Here is a 21,915-nt window from a genome sequence, read left to right on the forward strand (position 1 = left end):
TTGTTGGTGTATGCACATATATGTGTGTATGTTTGAGACAAAGGGGAAGAAAGCAATGATATTAATGTGGTGATATCTCCTTGAAGAAAAATATAGAAAATTGAGAAATTAGGGGTGCCTGGGTGGCACAGTCAGTTAAAAGACCGACTCCTGATTTCTTGAACGTCCAACTCTTGGTTTCAGCTTGGGTTGTCATCTCAGGGTCACGGGACTGAGCCCCACATGGAGCCCAGCACGGAGCCCCATATGGGACTCAACATAGAGTCTTCTTGGGACTCTCTCTCCCTCTCCCTCTGCCCCTCCCCACCCCCATGCTCTCTCTCTAAAATAAATAAAATCTTTAAGAAAAAAAAAAAAGAAAATTGGGAAATTACAGTAACCTTCATTTCTGAATTTGGAACCCCCTCCTTGTGCTGATGTCCTTTTCATTTTTCACAGTTGAAGTGTCTAAGGAAGAACACAAAACTGTCCACCATATAAGTCCAGTGACTATTTCCATTTCATAGGAGAGTAACTAAACCCCCAGAGGTTTAATCAAAGGTGGTATTTTCCCCCCCTTCTCCCTCCTTTCTTTGCATTCAGCAGAACACAAGGAATGCCACTCTCTGAGGAGAGTATTGGGCTGGTTTGGCCCACTGTGGCAGCCTAGCCCCAGCTCAGCACAGGAACCTGACAGCACATCTGTGGCCTTGCACCCAAGCTGAGTCTTTTAACTGGCCTTTGTAGTGCTTCTGAGACAGGGAGAAATGGGCTCCAAAGAGTCCTAATCTCACATTCTCTTGATGCTGAAAACCCAGATTAAGGGCCTAGGGGTTGATCTCCAATGTTAGCAAATGCTCTATCAACAATGTGTGACTTCAACATAATGCTCATAGGAACTAATAATCCACAATGACGATGTTTGCTGCTGCAAATATCTCCAACTGGCAAATGATACTGAATCTGAACTGGCAATCTATAGTAACATTAACTTACTAGATGGAAATACAACCTAAATTCACATGTCCTCTGAAAGCCACAAACAAATGTGCTTTAAAAAGCAGGTACAGCGGCGTACAGTAAAAGAATCTTAACCAGGCAACAGCTCTGTATTGAGTAACTTCATGGCAATTAGTACCATGCAAGGCACAATGGGAGACAGAAGGGTATGAATCCCAGGCTGAAAGGAGCTTATGGGAAAACAAAACCTAAACATGAAAGAATCAGAGTGCAGTAAAGACAAAAAAAAAAAATCTCTGTATTTAACCCAGGGCTCAGTGGGGTGATATAATAGGATTTGAAAGAAGGGAGGGGCACCTGGGTGGCTCAGATGGTTAAGTGTCTGACTCTTATTTTTGGCTCAGGTCATGATCTCAGGGTCCTGAGATAGAGTCCTGAGTGGGGCTCAGTGCTCAGTGGGGAGTCTGCTTGAGATTCTCTCTCTCCTTCTCCCTTTGCCCCTCCCCCCCCCACTACAGGCACTCTCTCTCTCTTAAATAAATTAATACATCTTAAAAAAAAGAGAGAGAAAGAAAGAGGAGAAAGATAACTGGGCATAAGGGTAGGGTGGAAAAGTTTCCAGGAGGAAGCCTGGAACAATGGGATGGATCAATGGAAAGAATATTCCTGGATGGCTGACCAGTCTAAACAAAAGCCAGGAGGTAGAAATCAGTTTGTTCCACATAGAGAGAATAGTGAAAGCCTGGTCTCATTGGGGTTGAGAGGATTTTAGTGTGAAGGGGAACTGAGTTGGATCTGTTTTATTAAAGGACCTAAAGGTCAGGGAGAGGAGTTCACATTTGCTTTGAAAGTCGGGGAGTGAAGTTTACATTGCCCTGTGTATCAGGTAGGGATTCTGTTTAGTTGTAAGCCATAGAACTCTGAATACATTTTCTTAACAAAGTAAAGGATTTGTTTTGTCAAATAACAAGACCAGCACCAAGAGGGTAACCGAAGTTTCATACTGACAATTGCCCTCTTCCCCTCTACTATACTTTGTGGGAAGCATTGTCATTAACCTTGTTTCATGGTTGCAATATGACTGCTCCACCTCCAACCTCATATCCACATTCCAGGCAGAAAGAATTAAAAAAGGAAAAGATAAAGCAGGTGGTTTCTGTGTTGGGAACGCAAGAGCTTTCTCAGAAATCCCTAGCCCCAGCTGCTTACATCTCACTGGCCAGAACTGTGGTACTAGACAACCCTTAACTGAAGGGATGTCTGAAAAGGTTAGAATTTTGGCTGGGCACATTGCCACCATAAGCAAAATCAGGGTTCTGTTTCTAATGGCAGAAAGAAGAATGGATGTGGGAGCAGCAATTAGCAAGCTCTACACTCTATGTATAGCAATATCTATACACTATTGTTGTCGGTTCCTCAAGAGAGAGCTGTCTTAGAAAAAGTGACGACTTCTTAGAAGATGAATTTGACGCTGGTATTCAGGAAGGAGGAAAAAGTTCTGGAAGAGTGGGTGGAAACTGTTGAAAGTAACGTAGGAGTGAGTGGGCACCCAGACTACAGTCCTAGCTCTGGGAATGGAAACAAAGAGAGAAGCTAATAGCCATTTCTAAGAAACAGTGAACAAGATTTTCTAGCACCCACCCAACAATGCATGGTCAATGTGGAAGGTATTGGCAAGTTGACTTCTTGGTTCCCTCCCTCCCTCCTTCCACTCCTTCCTTATTTTTTACATAAAGTTAGTATTGAGGGTTTATGGGAGAGAACATATTAAAGGGAGAAACTGACAAAGAAAAATGCCAGAACGAGACATGTTGAGGCAATTACAAATCTTGGAGTATTATTACATGTTAATGTAATAAACACTTGAGATATGGAAAAGAGACGATTTAGATTCGAAGTTATGGATTCTAATATGAATGTGCTCCTTCTTGGGAATGTGAGCATTGCACTCTCTAAACACAACACTTAGCAGATCATTAGAACAGATTAGAATATAAAATACATTTGTGACTAATAAGCAAGATGAACCACATCTGAAAATAAATTATGTTCCTTTTGATGACTAATCCTAAACAACAACAAAAAAGCATTGTCTATTTGTTAGAAGGGAAGTAGAAAGAAAAGGGTACAAGGAAAGAACTCCACAGACTTTTTTGGTACTTTTATCTACTAGTTAGTGCTAATGAACAGAATAAGCTCATTTTACGACTAGAAAACTATTGCAATTTGAAAATGTCTCACTTAAAACTGTTAGTAAGTACCAGTCACTGTACAAGGCCGTGAAGACTCGGAGAAGTTTAGGAATTAGTCTGGACCTCAAGGGAATCACAGTGACGTGGGGAAGCAAGTTGTTGCAGCGTTCCGGGAGGAATCAGCATGATGGGTGTGGGCACAGACTGTGGGAGCCCAGATGAAGGAGAGACTAATTCTGTCTGAGGGCTGGAGCATGCTTGTCCTTTGACATTTTATGATTGTGCAGTGGCATAAATAGGATTGGACTTTTACCCTGGAAGAAGTTTTAAGCAACTTAATTACCTGGGGGAGGACCTGATAATCCAAGGGCCTCATCCTTAGCGTCCCAAAGTTCCTTCTCACCATGGGGGAAGGAGCCAAGGAAAAACTCAGGGATGGGTAGGGTGGAGAAACTGGATTAGTCATATTTGCAGTGTGTGATTCTGTAATTACTGTGAATCTTCACATCAGACTCATTTAATCTGAACTTCCAAGGTTGAATGTATTTTTGTCTTTAGATACACCTGATTTTCTTAATGCAGTTCATCAAAGGTCAGCCCACTTTTCAAGTCACCAAAGTCTTCCTCTGTTCTGTAGGATACATGGCTAGTGTAGACTGGGGCACTGGTTGGGGAAAAGGGTAGTTTTCCTCACTTCTCTCACATCCACAGATATTCCTTCATCTGTTTCTTGTTATTCTAATGGAAATTTTAATGATAAAAAAAGGAAATTAAGGAATATCTTGAAAGAAAATATTTTATGTCAAAGAAATGTCATTCTGCTTCTTGATCTCTCATATCCAGCAAATCAACCTGCCAGTTCAAGAATCCTCTATTGTAGCTCCTAGAATACTTTTCTCCACATCTGTTTGTCACAGTTTCTTCTCCCAGACTGCGAGTTCCTTGAAGTTAGCACTTGGTTAATTAGACATTGTCCTCTGGCTCCCACACAGTGCAGGCACAGAGAAAGCACTTGAAGGCGTTTCCTGAGTGAATGCCTTTGAGGAGGTTTCTTCAAGGCTGAGTCTTTGTGGTTGCTTATACTTACTTCCCTGGGTCATAAAGCTGCATGCCCAAAGTCTAAACCAGGATTAACTTTGCCAGGGGCATCAAAAGACCTTGGGCAGAAAACTTGAGGAGTCCAAAGAAATGCTTCCAGAGAATTCTTCAGCACTCAAAAGGAAGGGGATCCCAAGTCTAATTCTGTCTGAACGTTTGCTGTTTGAAAGCCAATATGAATTTTTACTTTTTCAGTGCAAATATTTGAGCAGCTAAGTCAGTCACAGTGTGCTAAAGTATAAGTTGAAAGGGTATACAATTAAAAGTTTCCTCTCCACCCAGGGAACTCCACACCCAAAGGGAACCTTCCCATGTCTATAGACTAAGATGGCAACGGTCCATCCTGAACAGGTAACTCAACTGCTGGACTCCCAAGCCTTCCTCCACCAGCCATACAGTCTGCCTCCTCAGAGGCAACCAGTCTTATCAGATTCTTGTATTTCCTTCCAGAAACAGGCTAGAGGTACAAGAACATGAGGAAATAAATACATATAAGTATATGTATTTTCCAAGAATGCTTTTAGTGAGCAGAATCAGTAGAAAAATCAACATGAAACAGAAGATCTTAAACTTAAAAAGTGTGAGGGGAAAACTGGTATCCAGGATGAAAAGTGATCACTCATCAGAAGACAAAAATAGAGCAGGAATTTTCTCTACATAAAAATAAAAACAAAGGGTAAGGTCACAGATCCCTTTGCCCATTAGGGTGGGCAATTCCACAAAACTAATGGACATTTGCCCAGCAGATCATGGGGGAACTTGCAGTTATGGAGTGACTGAGAGAAATTGTGGTGGCCTGCCTTCCTGGGATATTGTTTGCTAGAATGTGGGCATGTTCTACTCTAGGGTGACACACTCCCTCAGAGGCTCAGTGGCATTTGATCACTGGGCATTTCCAGAGCCCTCCCACATTCACTCATGTTATTTCAGTGTAACAGGACTGAATTCCACCTTTCAGGTCAAAGGAATACGGCACACACTGGCTAAGGATCCTGCACCCACATGAAGCAAAGGGGGCCATGCTTTCTGAAAAGCAAAACCCTAGGCATTGCTACACCTTAGCTAAACCACCTTCTTCACCAGAGTTGTTCTTGGCAGTTTACTGATGTGAAGTTGGTCTGGGATGGACTGGGACAGGGCATGTCAACCAGTTATTCCTTCTTTCAGGTAGGAACAGGGATCAGGGAGCAAGAGCAAGCTAAAACATGGGACTTGTTAAATCAATTTCCACACAATTATTGGATCCCAACAATAGGTAATGCACCAGACAAGTTTCTGACTTTCTAACCAGATTGTTAGAAATATAAGATACCTACCCACAGAGAAAGGTGACTAGCAACACAGGAACTTTTCAATGAGTCAAACAGACAAATGTGATAAACATCAGAGAAGTGAGGAATTTTCTTCCAGCTCTGATAGAAAGGAAAATTTCACCTGTATGTCTCCATAAAGCCTCCAGTAGGCAAGAGTCTCTCTACCTCCTGCCCTGTACAATCTTGGGACAGTCTGGCTCACATATCCAGTGAAAGGTATCAAAGAAAGAAGGCAGCTGACTGCTCAGGTAGACTTCATGGGATAGCAGTGCCTGGTGGGGCTGCCATTATTTAGTCTGTGGGTTTGGACATTCTAGTGTTCCATTTCATAAAAGCACTCAGTTAATCACTCTTAGAGGAAATGATTCATTTACAAGAGTTATCTGTGGACCTGCATGTCAATACCAATCTATTGATTTACAAGGGGGAAAAATATCTTTCCTAATGACCAGAATGATCCTGTCCACCGATGGTAGACATATATTTCAAAAATGTTGGAGAAGTAACAGAAGATTATTTACTGAATATGCAATCAGGGCCAAAAATTAGACCTTGAAGTGTAATTTAAAGCACTATCCCTGCCCCCATAACATTCATGCTGAATAGAAAACATATAAAACTAAAAACAAACAAACAAAAAAAGCTGGTATATCTGCCATATTTAAAGTCTCCCCTTCGGAAAGGCAATAATTAAGATCATCAAATACTTATAACTGAGTTCCCCTCTTCATATACCATATGCATATTATTGTATTCATTCCAAAGAGAGGGTGGAGTCTGCTTGCCTTGACTGATATTTCCCAAATATCCCCAGTTACTCTTTTTATAATAATGTGGAGAGTACGATTTTGGGGTATGTTTCTTTTTATTTTTAAACTTATTTTTAATTTACATACTGTAAAATTCATTTGAGTTCTAGGAGTTTTGACAAATAGAGTTGTGTAACCACCACCAGAATTAAGATACAAAACAGTTCTTCACACCCCTCTCCCAAAAATACAGCCTTGAGTTATACTTTTAAGATAGGTTCCTTCCACAGACGGCTATCCTCGTTTATTATGTGTTAATTCTTACCATTCTTGCTTGCCAGAGGGTCATATTTTCTGGCATTAGCTACCCATTCTAAGGCTTACCTAAGAGAATATGCTGTCATTCCCAGAGATAGACAAAATAAAGCTTTATCATACGCATGTGTATATTTGCTTAGCTAGGAGGAGGTATATCAAGTGTACTTCATCTATGAACAGAAAGCCAAAAAAACAAACAAACAAAAACCTGACGTATATTCTAAGGACATTTCCCCCAAAAGAAAGTAGGAAAAAATTTTAATTCCAGTTACAGCTCCATCCACAAGAGATATATTAGCTCTGAGGGTTGGGAAAGCAAACTGCTCAGTCACATCTCCAATTCATTTCCTTCCTTTAAATGGGTCACGAGGGGAGAGATAACCCCAACACCCTAGCAGCTGTTCCAGGGCTCAAGTAATTATATTCACTCCTGCTTTCCAGAAACTTGACATAGGCATCAAGCACTTTCCTAAATAAAACCCACATCTCTTTATTTATTTTTTCGCACATCTATTTAATCTATGCAAGTTAGTAGCTGTTGCTGTTTTAATAAGACCTATTTAGTGTATATGTCAATATGAGGTAAATACGCATACTCAGCATGGACAATCTAAACAATGAAAAACTAAACTTGACTTTAACTATGTCATGTCTTGGTGATACTTAGGAACTTAAAAAAATAAATCATGTGAGTTCAATGAACTATTTTACATGTAAATAGGTCTCATCACCAATTAATATTTTCTGACCACCATGCTGCGGGCTGACAGGTTACTTTTTATAACAAAATGGGAGGAATCTGGGTTTATAAATTAAATAAGGGCCCCAGGGCCATCCAGAAGGGCCCTACCTGGGGTCTTGCTACCGGGTATCTGGTTACCTCTTCTGAGGTAGAGCACTAATTCAGGGAGTGACAAGGCAGACCATTCCTTTCTTTAGAACATATTGCCTTATCTACCAGCTGCATACAGAAACCCTTCTATGCCTGCTGACTACAGGAAGACAAGACCGAATCAGTATTTGCCAAAAATATTATACACATGAAGAACTCAGCAATACAACTACATATATATTAAGACAATTATGTTCCATCATTACAATGTTTAATTCTAAGATTCCAAGTCTCCTTTTGTTATCAAAAATTCACAGAGAACCAGGTGATCCAAAAAAATCCCACTCTGGAGGAATGTTACAACAAAATCTTCTTGTATGAACAGAGAGAGGTTAGAAATCAGTCCATGTATCTCCCATCCTGCCTTCCTGGTACCTTACCCCCAACTCCCTACCCTTTGCTTCTCTTAGCACTGTTGCTTTTTCTTAAACGTCTCCTCAATGCCCACCTCCTCCCTGCTTCCATCTTTGTTGCGAGCAGAGCTCCAGGTAGACCACATAAAAAAGTGCCACTCTCTCAAATTAAAAGGGAAGCCACTGTCTCCAGTACCAAGATGTAACAACCTCCAGTGAAATGTGGAAATCTTCAAGGAATAAAGAATGTGAGAGAATATTCTTCCAGGAATTTCAGGATGAACAAAAATCAGTGTTATGGAGTCAAGATAAGTAGATCTGCCTCTGGCTTGCTGACTCACCATGACTCTTCTGATACCATTTACTGGAATGACCTTCGATTCGAGTGAGAACCACAAAATACCAGTAATTTTATCTGGGGAATATTTATATTTTAGTGCAGTAGGTGAATTCCTGATTAAAGGGCATTATTAGAAGAATTTTTTTTTTCCCAAACTAAATGTGATTTCATCTTAGGCCTTGCATTTCTAATTGGTCCTTATGATTCAAAAGGAGGTTTTATTCTTGTTTTTAAAATCCTTTCATTCCCCATTTCCTCATCACTAACTCTTGTGGATAATACCCATGAAAGAAGACATCTTAAGTCCCAGATTCTTCTAACACAGATCAACCCAATATTTTCCTCTTCAAATTATTTGCTTCCTGACTTACAGCCTGTTTGCTTTGGTGATTGAGTATACAAGGAAGAAAGTCAGGGACATTCTCAGAGAGTAGCAATGAAAATCTATGATTATTCTAAACCTCCACCCCTACCTCACAGTACAAAAGGTGGACTGCTACTACCTTTCCAAACATCTCCTTTGGGTGGAAGAGTGCAGGGTGACTACTTAGTCTTGGTTTATGTTTCACATTCCCCCCCTTTTTAAAAGTAGGCTCCATGCAGGGCTTGAACTCACGACCCTGAGATCAAGGCCTGAGCTGAGATTAAGAGGGGGATGCTTGACCAACTGGGCCACCCAGGTGCCCCCATGGGTCTGTCTTTTTACTCACTATTGCCTGTTGGCCTTTTCAGGCATCTGTTGTCTGACTGGGTTGCAGAACCTTATGGCACTTTGAGGATGGCTCCCTGGAATTAGTTTCCATATACTTTGCATCCTGGAAATAGCCAGGATGTAGGCCTTACCCTGATTTGAGGATCAGTTCACAGACTGTAGCCCTTGGAAACTGAGGAGGGTAAGCAATAACACACACAAGGTGTATATTTCAAGTTCTTCCCACAGTAACTACCTGAGAGTTTATGAGTGTGCTCATGCTCTGATTAGGGATGTCTCAAAAAGTCATCTGCAGTCTAAATAAAGATAAAATTATACAGTTAAAAGTTCCATGTGGAGACTTTAAAAACAAGAGTTTTTCATTCCTTCTCTCATCCCACAGCAGTTTATTGAGCACCTACTTGGTGTCAAGCACCGTGCTGGGCACTGGAAATGCAGTGGTGAACAAAACAGACCCAGTCCCTGCCCTCACAGTCTAGCAGGAATTGCAAGAGTCAGTTTGTCACTGTTGGCTCAGCACTGTCCTAAGTATCTGAGACTTGGGGTTTGACAAACAGGTCCTCCTATCTCTGGGAAGGTGACCTCTGATATTAGGCTGGGGGCAATCCTTCAGCTTCCCACAGACTGGCTGAAATAGCTTACAAGACCACCCGATCCCTTTGGTCCCCACTCACGAAAGCCATCTGTTACTAATGTAGGCCCAGAGCCATCTCCATAATAGGAAAGACAGCCAAGGAGAAGGGATAGGGGAGTATTCTCACACCAGAAGGTTGCTCTTCACACTGAATGAATACACATGTCCTGTCCTCACCCACTGGCCTCTTTTAGTGTGGTTCATATCCACTGCTGCGACAAGACCGACTCAGGGTAAATGAGTCAAGTCTATGTTTTAACCTGCAAAGCAGAGGCTGACCAAGAGCTTCTACTTGGAAAAGAGAGATGCTGTCAGTCAGCATCCATCTACTGATCACAACAGCAATCCTCCCCTCTTGTCCACTCAAGAGCACCACGCTGTCCAGTGTTTAACACACTTTCACATACACCCTCTATTTTAAGTTCCCAGCAACCCAGTGGGGATATCCCAACCTCCATGGCCAAGGACACCAAGCCCCAAAATTAACTTGATCAGTTTCTCACAGCTGCTAACACAAAGAATTCAAATCCAGATCCTCAGCCTCCAAAGCAAGTCTCCAAACTACCCCATAGGTGGCTACTTTACAATTCCAGTTCTTCTTTTTTGCATATTGCCTTGCTCATCCTGGTGGGGTACAGTCTTACGACATGCTAGTTTTCTGGGAGAAGCCACGGGTTACTGGCTAGGGAAGGGCCTGCAGTTCCCTGATCCTCTGCCCTTGGCCAAGAAGATTATTGTGGCTCTCAGATCTCTTCTTGCCACCTAAATGGGAATCCCTATCTGCCATGGATGCCTGTGGACCTATTTTTAGAAATAGAGGGGAGCCTGTGGGTGGCACACATTGAGGTTTTCTAGGGGTTAATATTTTTGTAGAGGCCATTCAGAGTTTTAAGTTGACTGATTTCAAGATAAATTACCTCCTGGGGAAAACATCCTTTCCCTGTTCTTCCCTTCAGCATTCCCCATCCCAAAATGAATTTGCTTTTTATTTTTTTCTTTTACCCTTTAGGGCTTCTCCTTAGCACCCTATGCTCAGAAGACAGGTATATTAATAACCAGCAGCAGCTACAGCTGATTTCTCTCTCAAGAGGGCCGAGAGGAAGCAGATCCAGTTCTCCTTGACCTCTGTAGGGACTGGTAGTGTCCCTTAAGATCCTTATGCAGAGGGGACTGCTGTTTTAAAGTTCTGGAAAAATGTCCGTGGATGGATCTCAATGCCTTTTTAATGCTCCTGAATTAATGATTTTATTCTAGAATAGGCACACTACTATTTTAGGGGTGGGGTGTGTATACACACAAGTCAGAAACTGGGGGAAATTTTAATCATATTAAAATAGAGAGGAAATTAAAATGTACATATGGAAAATCTCTGTACTTGGGGGACATAATTCTGCTGTTGATGTTTAAAAACACATCATCTCTGTTCAACAATGTTTCTTTGCCTTACTAGGTTGATGGTGATAAAATTAAAATGTAAACACTGAAAATAAATATGCTTTTGAAATTAGTATTGCATTAAAAATGTCACTTCTAATACAGTAAAGTGACTCAATTAGTCGACTGTGTCACAACTAAAAACAAATATATTAAACAAAGGCAATAATGTGTATATACCAAAACACCTTTTGTTTCAAAATTAGTGATAACATTCATTTCCATGTAAGTAGTTTTCTAGTGTAAGATATAACACATGGTATAAAGACACCAGACATCAATAGCCATGCATTTTCTAATACCTTCTTAACAATAAAATACACAAAAAACTCAATACATTCTGGTCCATGCTCTGATATGTCTCTCTGTATCTTTTTCTCTCCCTCCCAACTTTTTTTTTTTTTTTTTTTTTTTAATTCTCCAATCAAGCTCTTGAATAGGAACTAGGAATCACTGCCTCTTTAAACCAGATCAGAATAAGACAGACAGAACCAGTGTGTACTTGGATGGGCTCTCCCGTGGTCTGCCATAGTCACATGTAGCCTGGAGTAGTTGTCTCCAGTCTGAGTAGCCTTTTTGCAAATAGAATCTTCTCTCTACCGAGGGTATACAACCAACCATGGCCAAAATGAAATCCAGAGAAAGGAGCTGCCATTTTTCACCTTTATTTCAATAGGACACATTAACCTTGTCTGGAAGCCAATTATTTTTATAGAAGCAACAAACTCTCAGATCAGGGTCCCCCACACCCTCTATAACTGCATGTGAATTCAGGGAGCAGGAGCTGCTAAAGTGCAAGGCAAGACCTAGTAAACATGGAAAACCATCCAAGAGCCTCTTCCCTCTCCATCCTTGCTCTGGTGTCGTCAACAGCAGAGCAGGATTCCCCGACCTCATAAACCTAGATATTCATTCTCCTGCTGCTCTCTTCACCTCCTACAGGTGCCTGGTCCTTGAGTCTGCAGTGGTAGGAGACCTAGCATTTTGGTAACAATTTTAGGAAGCAGCAGAAGAAAGATGGGACCCAGGGCTGAGGTTTCCTTCTGCTAAACAAGCAAGCTCTTGCTCTTAATTACTAAGCCCCAAACCCATGGAAAGAAGACAAACCAGGACTGTCTTCCCACCACATAAATACAAAGCAAAGATTAATAGACATTTTTTCATTTTCTGATGATTTTATGTAACAGTTTTAAGTAACGCCCAAATATTCATATAATAAAGGACATATTTTTTCTCTCAGTTGGATCCTCCATAATGGAATTGGTAATCCAATATAAAAAGGCCCATTTTGTTTTAATTGTGCTGCAGTTTTCAAACCTCTCATGAAGACACATGTGCGGTTTTGGGAATATCCAGGTCCTTGCAAATCTACATTTTCTTCATCAAGGACTGAAGAAAATCACTAGAAGCTGTTGGCCCTCTCACCCCTGGGACCTTCACCCTACACTGCTCAGCATGTAGCCAATCTCACAGGGTCAGGGCCCTAAGTATCCCATCCAAGCTCAGAGGATTTGGGTACAAAGGGCCCTCACTGGAAACGTGGAGTCAGCCACTTGGTTCTTTCTACCACTATCCACATGAGGAGTGTAGAAAAATGGCAAGGAGACATGTGAAAGGAAGCAGAGTCCTTGGTTTAGACTCCAGCCCACAGGCTCTCCCACACATACCTGATGTAGTCACCAGGATGCAGTAACTGGCTCAGCAAGGAAATGTCATGCACCTCAGGAGTCACTGAAAGCCAAGCTTTACCCCGACACCTGTGTGAAGGAGGAAACGCAAGCGCAGTTTTAGAGATCCCCAGTCTTGGAAATTTTCACCTGAGGTTGCTCCAGGTGGAAGATGAAAATGCATAAGTTGCCAAGATGACTTTGTGACATTGGCTCAGGCTTTTCTTAATCACATTGACCTCATCCACTTGATATATCCCAGCAGCACACCTTGCTCAGAGTGGGTAACTCAGAAAATCTGAGATCCCAGTTAACCAGTTAAATCTCTTCACCTGTGTGGACTTGAGTACTCTCATCCTCCAGCAGCAAAGGTCCCCAAGACAGGGAGGGGCACGGGAAATTGGTTCCTTCAGAACAGAAACAACCCCAAAGACAAATGTAAGTCACCATTAGCAGATGACAATTCCATCTCAGGCTGAAAACCCACATCAGAATGCATCCCCGTTCTGACTCCTGCACTGAGCATGTCACTTCATCTGTCTGGGCCTTGCTACCCTTTTTTTTTTTTGTAGCCTCATCTTAAGTGGGCACAATGGCTGGTTGAGTTCTCAGGTTTCTTCCCAGTCCAGTGCACTCCCAAGTGCCCCCCACCAACCCCCAGCTACGATTCTGTGGCTGTGGATTTACACTGGACCTCTAGGGTCCCACTCCAGGAGGCCAGGGCTTTCCACTTTAGTAATGGGTTTGTAAGGGGAAAAAATGTGATACCTCAAACAGCCCTAGGATAAGTGAGGGTCAGTATTAAACAAGCATCACTTCCAGCTCTACTACAAAGCTGTCATCATCAAGACAGTATGGTACTGGCACAAAAACAGACACATAGATCAATGGAACAGAATAGAGAGCCCAGAAATGGACCCTCAACTATATGGTCAACTAATCTTTGACAAAGCAGGAAAGAATGTCCAATGGAAAAAAGACAGTCTCTTCAACAAATGGTGTTGGGAAAATTGGACAGCCACATGCAGAAGAATGAAACTGGACCATTTCCTTACACCACACACAAAAATAGACTCCAAATGGTTGAAAGACCTCAATGTGAGACAGGAGTCCATCAAAATCCTAAAGGAGAACACAGGCAGCAACCTCTTCGACCTCAGCTGCAGCAACTTCTTCCTAGAAACATCGCCAAAGGCAAGGGAAGCAAGGGCAAAAATGAACTATTGGGACTTCATCAAGATAAAAAGCTTTTGCAAAGCAAAGGAAACAGTCAACAAAACCAAAAGACAACTGACAGAATGGGAGAAGATATTTGCAAATGACATATCAGATAAAGGGCTAGTATCCAAAATCTATAAAGAACTCATCAAACTCAACACCAAAAGAACAAAGAATCCAATCAAGAAATGGGCAGAAGACATGAACAGACATTTTTCCAAAGAAGACATCCAAATGGCCAACAGACACATGAAAAAGTGTTCAATATCGCTCGGCATCAGGGAAATCCAAATCAAAACCTCAATGAGATACCACCTCACACCAGTCAGAATGGCTAAAATTAACAAGTCAGGAAATGACAGATGTTGGCGGGGATGCGGAGAAAGGGGAACCCTCCTACACTGTTGGTGGGAATGCAAGCTGGTGCAGCCACTCTGGAAAACAGTATGGAGGTTCCTCAAAAAGTTGAAAATAGAGCTACCATATGACCCAGCAATTGCACTCCTGGGTATTTACCCCAAAGATACAAAAGTAGGGACCCGAAAGGGTACGTGCACCCCGATGTTTATAGCAGCAATGTCCACAATAGCCAAACTGTGGAAAGAGCCAAGATGTCCATCAACGGATGAATGGATAAAGAAGACGTGGTATATATATACAATGGAATATTATGCAGCCATCAAAAGGAATGAGATCTTGCCATTTGCAACGACGTGGATGGAACTGGAGGGTATTATGCTGAGCGAAATAAGTCAATCAGAGAAAGACATGTATCATATGACCTCACTGATATGAGGAATTCTTAATCTCAGGAAACAAACTGAGGGTTGCTGGAGTGGGGGGTGGGGTGGGAGGGATGGGGTGACTGGGTGATGGACACTGGGGAGGGTATGTGTTCTGGTAAGCGCTGTGAATTGTGCAAGACTTGAATCTCAGATCTGTACCTCTGAAACAAATAATGCAATATATGTTAAGAAAGAAAAAAAGAAGAAGAAGAATGTAGCAGGAGGGGAAGAATGAAGGGGGGGAAATCGGAGGGGGAGAAGAACCATGAGAGACGATGGACTCTGAAAAACAAACTGAGGGTTCTAGAGGGGAGGGGGTTGGGAGGATGGGTTAGCCTGGTGATGGGTATTGAGGAGGGCACGTTCTGCATGGAGCACTGGGTGTTATGCACAAACAATGAATCATGGAACACTATATCTAAAACTAATGATGTAATGTATGGGGATTAACAACAATAAAAAATTAAAAAAAAAAAAAAAGAAAACAAGCATCACTCTTCATAAATCAGTACTGATATCTAGCCAGAACCCTTCAGGGGAAAAAAAGGACTCTTTTTTAAACAGTAAGTTTCTTTCTCTTTAAAGGAAAATTGCCAAGGATGCAGAAGGAAATGAAGATGATCAAAGATGAGGATGTGCATTTCAATTTGGGTGTGAAGAGAGCCCCCTCCTTTCCCCACTGCCTGCAGCCAGTGGTTTCCCGAGGGAAAGCTCCCCAAAGACACCCCTTCCCAGAAGCTCTCCGGGGGCCTTTTTCCCAATTTCGGTATGAACCTCCTCCGGGCCACCTAGATGGATTCCCGGGGGTCTTTGAAGGAGGAGGGTCTCGGAAACGGAAGAGCATGCCCACCAAGATGCCCTACAACCACCCTGCAGAAGAAGCCCCTCTCGTCCTCCATGAGGAGAGCAAAAACCACGGCCCTCCGAACCTCTCTCTGCTCTTCCCGCAGCCCCCGCGCCCCAAGTATGACTCGCAAATGATCGACCTGTGCAACGTGGGCTTCCAGTTCTACCGCACCCTGGAACACTTAGGGGGCAGGCCCGTCAAGCAGGAGCCCGTGAAGCCCAGCGCCGTATGGCCCCAGCCGACCTCCGCTCCGTTCCTGCCCACGCCCTACCCCTACTACCCCAAGGTGCCCCCTGGCCTCATGTTCCCCTTCTTCATGCCCTCGGCCTCCCCCTTCCCCTTCAGCCGGCACACCTTCCTGCCCAAGCAGCCCCCGGAAGCGCTGCTGCCGCGCAAAGCCGAGCCTCAGGAGAGCGAGGAGACCAAGCAGAAGGTGGAGAGGGTGGACGTGAACGTGCGCATCGACGACAGTTACTACGTGGACGTGGGCGGGGCGCAGAAGCGCTGGCAGTGCCCCACCTGCGAGAAGTCCTACACCTCCAAGTACAACCTGGTCACCCACATCCTGGGCCACAGCGGGATCAAGCCGCACGCGTGCACCCGCTGCGGGAAGCTCTTCAAGCAGCTCAGCCACCTGCACACCCACATGCTGACCCACCAGGGCACGCGGCCCCACAAGTGCCAGGTGTGCCACAAGGCCTTCACGCAGACCAGCCACCTGAAGCGCCACATGATGCAGCACAGCGAGGTGAAGCCGCACAACTGCCGCGTGTGCGGCCGCGGCTTCGCCTACCCCAGCGAGCTCAAGGCCCACGAGGCCAAGCACGCCAGCGGGCGCGAGAACATCTGTGTGGAGTGCGGCCTCGACTTCCCCACTTTGGCCCAGCTGAAGAGGCACCTCACCACGCACCGGGGGCCCATCCAGTACAGCTGCTCCGAGTGCGACAAGACCTTCCAGTACCCGAGCCAGCTGCAGAACCACATGATGAAGCACAAGGACATCCGGCCCTACATCTGCTCCGAGTGCGGCATGGAGTTCGTGCAGCCCCACCACCTCAAGCAGCACTCTCTCACGCACAAGGTACGGCGGCGGGGGCGGGCCGGCGGGTGGGGGTGGGGGCGGTGCTTGGGGAGCAGGCGCAGAGCCCTGGCGGGGAGGGGCCAGGAGCCCTTCGCCGCCCCCTGCCTGGGACAGGAGGGGCTGTGCAGCCCTGCGCAAGGGGCTGCTTCCCTGAGTCCTCACCTCCCTCCTCGCCTTGACATGGCGGACGCTGAGGAGACCAGCAAGCACGTCCTTTGCCCTCCAGCCTTCTAGAGTCTAAGATGGGCCTCGAAATAAATAATGTGGCCAGTTCGGAAAAGAGGGTGAGGAAGGCCGAAGGAAACAACAGGTCCTTGTGCTGTTGCTTCTTAGCCTCCTACAACCGCTAAAATTCGGTTTCTGGAAACATCATCCAGGGCACTAGCATGAGTGTGGCCTTAGGCCTCATTTACCCAAGACCAGCTCTGTGCCTGGGATATACTAATCAGAGCCTTCTTCTAGAGACTTCTCTTGGTCCTTTGCTGCCGAAGCCGTGGCTCCGTTTGGGGTCGTTTTCTCGCTCAGCTGTGAGAACTGCTTCATATGCACATGGCTCTGGGTCCAGCAAGGCCTGCGCTTCCGGTAGTAGAGCCCCCGCCTAGTTGGGTGCAGTGCCCTGTGGTTTGTTTTGGGAGGAGTGAGAGAGCATCCTTCTGTTTGCTTTGGTTTTATCTTCCCTGGGAATTACAGGCCCGAGGGTCTAATTTCAGCCTAGCTTGCAACCAGAGCGCTGGAGTCATGCAGGATGAACTAAGGCAAGGCCCCAGTCATGTCCCTGAAATCTTACCCAGCTAAGCTGACTTGGGTCTGCTTTGAGCTTCCCGGAGGGGAGCTCTGCCCCACTGACCTCTCCCCTCACACTTTTGACCTCAAGTGGTTTTCTTGGCGGGAGACTTCTAGTAAGCCAGAGTTTCTAAAACCCACTGTTTAATTCAGAAACGTCAGTGGAGGACTTTGCCCAGCCAAGAAAACATCTCTACTCTGCCATAATGGGTTTCATTTGATAGGTTAGGACACAACAGGGGCATTTTTTGGCTCTGCAGCAGAGACGAAATGTGTGGCTGCCCTGTCGGCAGTGCACCTGTAGATTCTACAGCTCCTGCCCTGCAAAGGCACCGTAGATTCCATCCAGAGAGGAGGCACCTGCCAAATGCAGGAACCATCAACAAAGAATCTGTACTGAGATTCAGCCACAAAGGGGACCATATGCTGATTTCAAGGACTCCTACATGTGTGGAAAAGGAGCCAAAGATGCATTTTAGAACATATAAAAATTCTGTAAGATAGTAGAAAATGAAGTCAAAAATGGACAAAACAACCTGGTATCTGAAATGTCTCGTTTGAATTAGGAAACAAAACCCATTTTAATCCACAGTGTCAGCAAATAGTGAGAGGTAGTATTTACTGAACACTTGCTGTGTACCAGGTGCTTTACTTCTCATTTAATCCTCTTCAACAACTCTAAGAGCTACCTGCAGGTATCTCTACTCCAGATTTGCAGATGAAGGCACTGAGGCATGGGGCAGTCACCCAGAATCTGGGACTCCAGCTCTTGAACGCTACTGTCAAGTGTTCCCCTTCTCCACCCCCTTCCCTCCCTCACTCCTAACAACCCCCACGGGCTCCCTCTCTGTGCTTTCACTGATCCTATTAGTGAAGTCACTTCCTTTGTTCCCCAAGTTGTATCCAGCCTTCCGTTCACTTGAGTTCTAGGCCAGCCTACGTGTGAATTTTACTCTTTAGAGAATTCCGAAAACAGTGGTAAGTAGATTCTTCTCCTTGGTTGCAAGACAACAGAATCATAGGCAAGTGGAGAGGCAATCTTGAGAAGATGCTGAAGTAATGTTTGAAACCCATCAAGAACATAATTTTTATTTATAAAAATTAATTATAGAATATTAATTTTTATTAATTTCAAAATTTTAAACTCATGGCTTGAATATGCAACATACTATTAAAATTCATCTTCTTAGGAGGGCATTAAAATTTAGGTCTCTTTGTTAGCCTAAATTCATACTCATCTACAATCATCTAGACTCAAGAGTATTCCAGCTGGAAAGAGTACCTGATTCTCATATCCACCACCACATCTTGAGATGAGGGAGCCATCCCCAGGAGAGGCCATGAGACTTGTCTAAAGTTACACAGCCAATAAATGGCTGGGCAGAGACGTGGACTCGCCCTTGGGTGCCATGGGTTCACCAAAACTGAAGAGGGATATTTTCTTATCATGTCCCACATTAAAGAAATGGACATATAGGCAGAGAGACTCAGAGCTATACTTGGAACTCCTCTCTCCCTAAGTCACTATGGATACCAGATAATATGTGTTTTATAAGGTACAATTGTTAGCTAAGCAACTTGTTATAATCCTGTAACAACCTTAGTTTTAATGCCATGGTTCTCTAAGTTTTCCTTCTGAAAAGTCATTCTGTGTTAAGATGGCTTGTAGAGGCCTTTTCAGGAAAGCACTGGTGAGTCAGGAATAGCTAATACTCTACTTATACTATGAGTCCCTGGGAGTGCTTTCAATTGAGGGCATTGATGCTTAAGAATTCAAACACTTCTCCATAAACAGCAAGGAAAGTAGAAAGTCTCCTTCTGTCCTGTTTTCTAATTCAGAAAGCTGTCCTCTGCCAAATTTCTCTATAGGACAGAAGCTAGCCGAGCAGAGGCTCCATAGCCAAATCACAGAGGTCACCATGACCTGTGGGAGCCCAGGAGACTATTTCAAGAGTTGTAATTTATTCAAGTCTGCATAAGAATTGTTCTGGGATTTTCAAGTCCATTAATGAGAACGCCAGAAAACAGTGGTTTTCGTATGAGAAATGATAGTATCACTTGAGAAGGTTTTATTTTTTCATTATCGGGAAAGGTGGATTATAGACTCATTTCACATATCATTCCACAGTGCTCTTACCAAAATCCTATTAATCCCCAGAACTGTTACTGTAGAATTAACCCCTGTAGCAGCAGGAACAAGAGCAGTAGCTTTCTTTTCCTCTAAAGGTCTGGCTTAGTTCATGGTTTTCAGAAAACAAAAAAGATTATGTAATCAACACTTTTCAAGAAAACAGCAATTAACAAGGCTAATGCCACACCATTTGGGACTCAGCATCTGTCACCAAGCTCTTCATGGACTTGTGTGGCAAAGAGAAAAATGAAGATTATAATTCTGATGAAAGCATGTTACCTGCTAACCACAGCGTTTTTGGAATCTTGCTTCCCTCCAGGGCGTGAAGGAGCACAAATGTGGGATTTGTGGGCGGGAGTTCACTCTGTTGGCCAACATGAAGAGACACGTGCTGATCCATACCAACATTCGCGCCTACCAGTGTCACCTCTGCTACAAGAGTTTTGTGCAGAAACAGACCCTCAAGGCACACATGATCGTCCACTCTGACGTGAAGCCTTTCAAATGCAAGGTGGGCAGTGGGCCCCGGGAGGGATGCAGGTGGGGAGGACTCAGAGGGTTGTGCTAATGCCCTGTGGGGGAGAATCTCCAGGAAACTTTGTACTGTGTCATCAGGTGGGGTCACTGAGGCTCAGAGTAGGTCTGTGGCCAACCCCAGGCCCATCTGCTGCTCTGTTCCTCTTTGCACCACCTATGCTAACACCAGCCCTTAGCCGGTCCCTGAGAACTGCCACTGTGAAATCAGAGTGTAGAGGGGAGGAGGGAGCCAGTAGGGGAGGTCTGAGGATGGAAGGCCCATTTGGGGAATGAGGTTGTTAAAGGACGAAGGTGATGTGGAGAGTTCCCATTCCAGAAAGGAGCAATCGGGTATAGTCCTCTTCTCCTTACAAGCCAATAAGTAGAATAGAGAAAGGAGTCACAGAGGCTTCTAGCACTACCCCTCCTGTCTCATACCACCCCCCTTGCCCTCCTGACACTTGGACTGAGCCGTGTAATTTGAGGGCAGGTCTCCCAGGCAAGAGGAATGAGATTCTGAGGTTAGCCCCTCTGATGACCTTAGAAATGCTTGTTTGGGTCAGGGAATAACTGTGAGCACAGTCATCTGAAGTGTTTCTCGTTTGTTCCTAAGTACCATGGAGTGCAAGGATTGAGCATCTTCATTAAAATGTCTGTATCAGGTTAACCTGGTTGGATTTTTATTTTATCAGCGGAGATAACGTGGGAGCTGGAGATTTGTAAAACTCAAGGCAATGACTGGTATTAGAAATGCTTGGGCTTTCCAGACTGTTCCCCTCTCCTCCCGTCCCCTCCCCACATTGTTTCCCTTCTCCACCTCCAGAGTGAGAAGGAATCTTGCCGAGGATTGGGTAGTTTAATTCAAGGAATGTACGGGCACGTGTCATCCCCATTGTGAAGAGAGGGCTGAGGGGGAAGGAGAGGGGAACCCCACCTTCAGTTAGAGCCTCTCTGTTTGAAATGGAAGTCTTCCTTCTCGGTTACTGCATGTCTGATAGGGTCCCGATGATATGCTCTGTCCATCCGAGGGGCTGTTCCTGCTTTAATCCTTCTACAGCATGTCCCCTGTCCCCCCTCCCCACTTGAAGGAACCCCCTGTGAAGCTAACTGCTTTCCTGTGTTGGCCACTCCTGGACGGGGTGAGAGGGGTCAGGAACCAGAGCTTCCCTAGACCTCTATGAGCATTCTCTGGAGGTGGGGGAGGGAGGTTTCTCCCTCCAGCCCTTTCCTGCCACCCACTTGTGTTTCCCCTCCTTTCCTTCAAGTTCCCAGTGGTTTGAAAGTCAATTTATGTCCATCTTGAGTCATCTGAGCCGAAGGGGGAGGAAGCTGCATGCAGATGGAGCTACAGAATTCATAGTGTCTGGTGCAAAATGAAAATGTGAGGCCGCTTGTTCAAACATTATTAAGAATTTCAAGGTGTTAAACTCAGGACCCTTCTGAGTTGGGGCCTGTGTGACTGCATTGGTCCCATGTCCATGAAGCCAGCCCTGGCTACACGAGCCTGTGGATTCCATATCCCACCTCTTTGCTCTCTCGTTAGGCACCCTTGATTTCCTTCCCACTTCCCACTTGAGCCCAGGGGTTTGCTCTTTCCTACAGTGGGGGTGCAAACAGGCGCTGTCGGTCACTCTTCATGTGTTACGCTGAGTGGACTCTTGGGTTTTGAGCACAAACTGTGTTTTTTATCTTATCAACTGGTGGCCGAACATGTACCTTGTTAAAACACGAAGGGAGCCATGCTTGCCGTCCCTTCCACACCTGTCTAGTCCAGCCAACTCCCACTTCCACCTCATCAATTCAGGTCCAGCAGTAGGGGTTAAACCAGGCAGAAAATATCTCTGAAACAAGGGATATGTCAGGGAGCAGAGCCGATACAGAAAAAGGACTTGCAGGCTGGGTTTGATCTGGGG

At 44.5% G+C, this 21,915-nt stretch overlaps 1 protein-coding gene across 2 annotated transcripts in view; it reads left to right on the top strand.

Moving 5' to 3' along the window:
- Nucleotides 1-21,915, top strand: part of ZNF366 (zinc finger protein 366) — a 77,289-nt gene that overhangs the window by 33,915 nt on the left and 21,459 nt on the right. For both annotated transcript variants that reach the window (XM_032404241.1, XM_032404240.1), the window contains exons 2-3: nucleotides 15,230-16,572; nucleotides 19,806-19,997. In XM_032404241.1, the coding sequence (XP_032260132.1) occupies nucleotides 15,244-16,572; nucleotides 19,806-19,997 (1,521 nt within the window). In that variant the 5' untranslated portion in view covers nucleotides 15,230-15,243. The remainder of the gene's footprint in view (nucleotides 1-15,229; nucleotides 16,573-19,805; nucleotides 19,998-21,915) is intronic.

The sequence above is a fragment of the Phoca vitulina genome, unplaced genomic scaffold (assembly GCF_004348235.1).
Source record: "Phoca vitulina isolate PV1807 unplaced genomic scaffold, GSC_HSeal_1.0 scaffold6, whole genome shotgun sequence".
Taxonomy (NCBI): domain Eukaryota; kingdom Metazoa; phylum Chordata; class Mammalia; order Carnivora; family Phocidae; genus Phoca; species Phoca vitulina.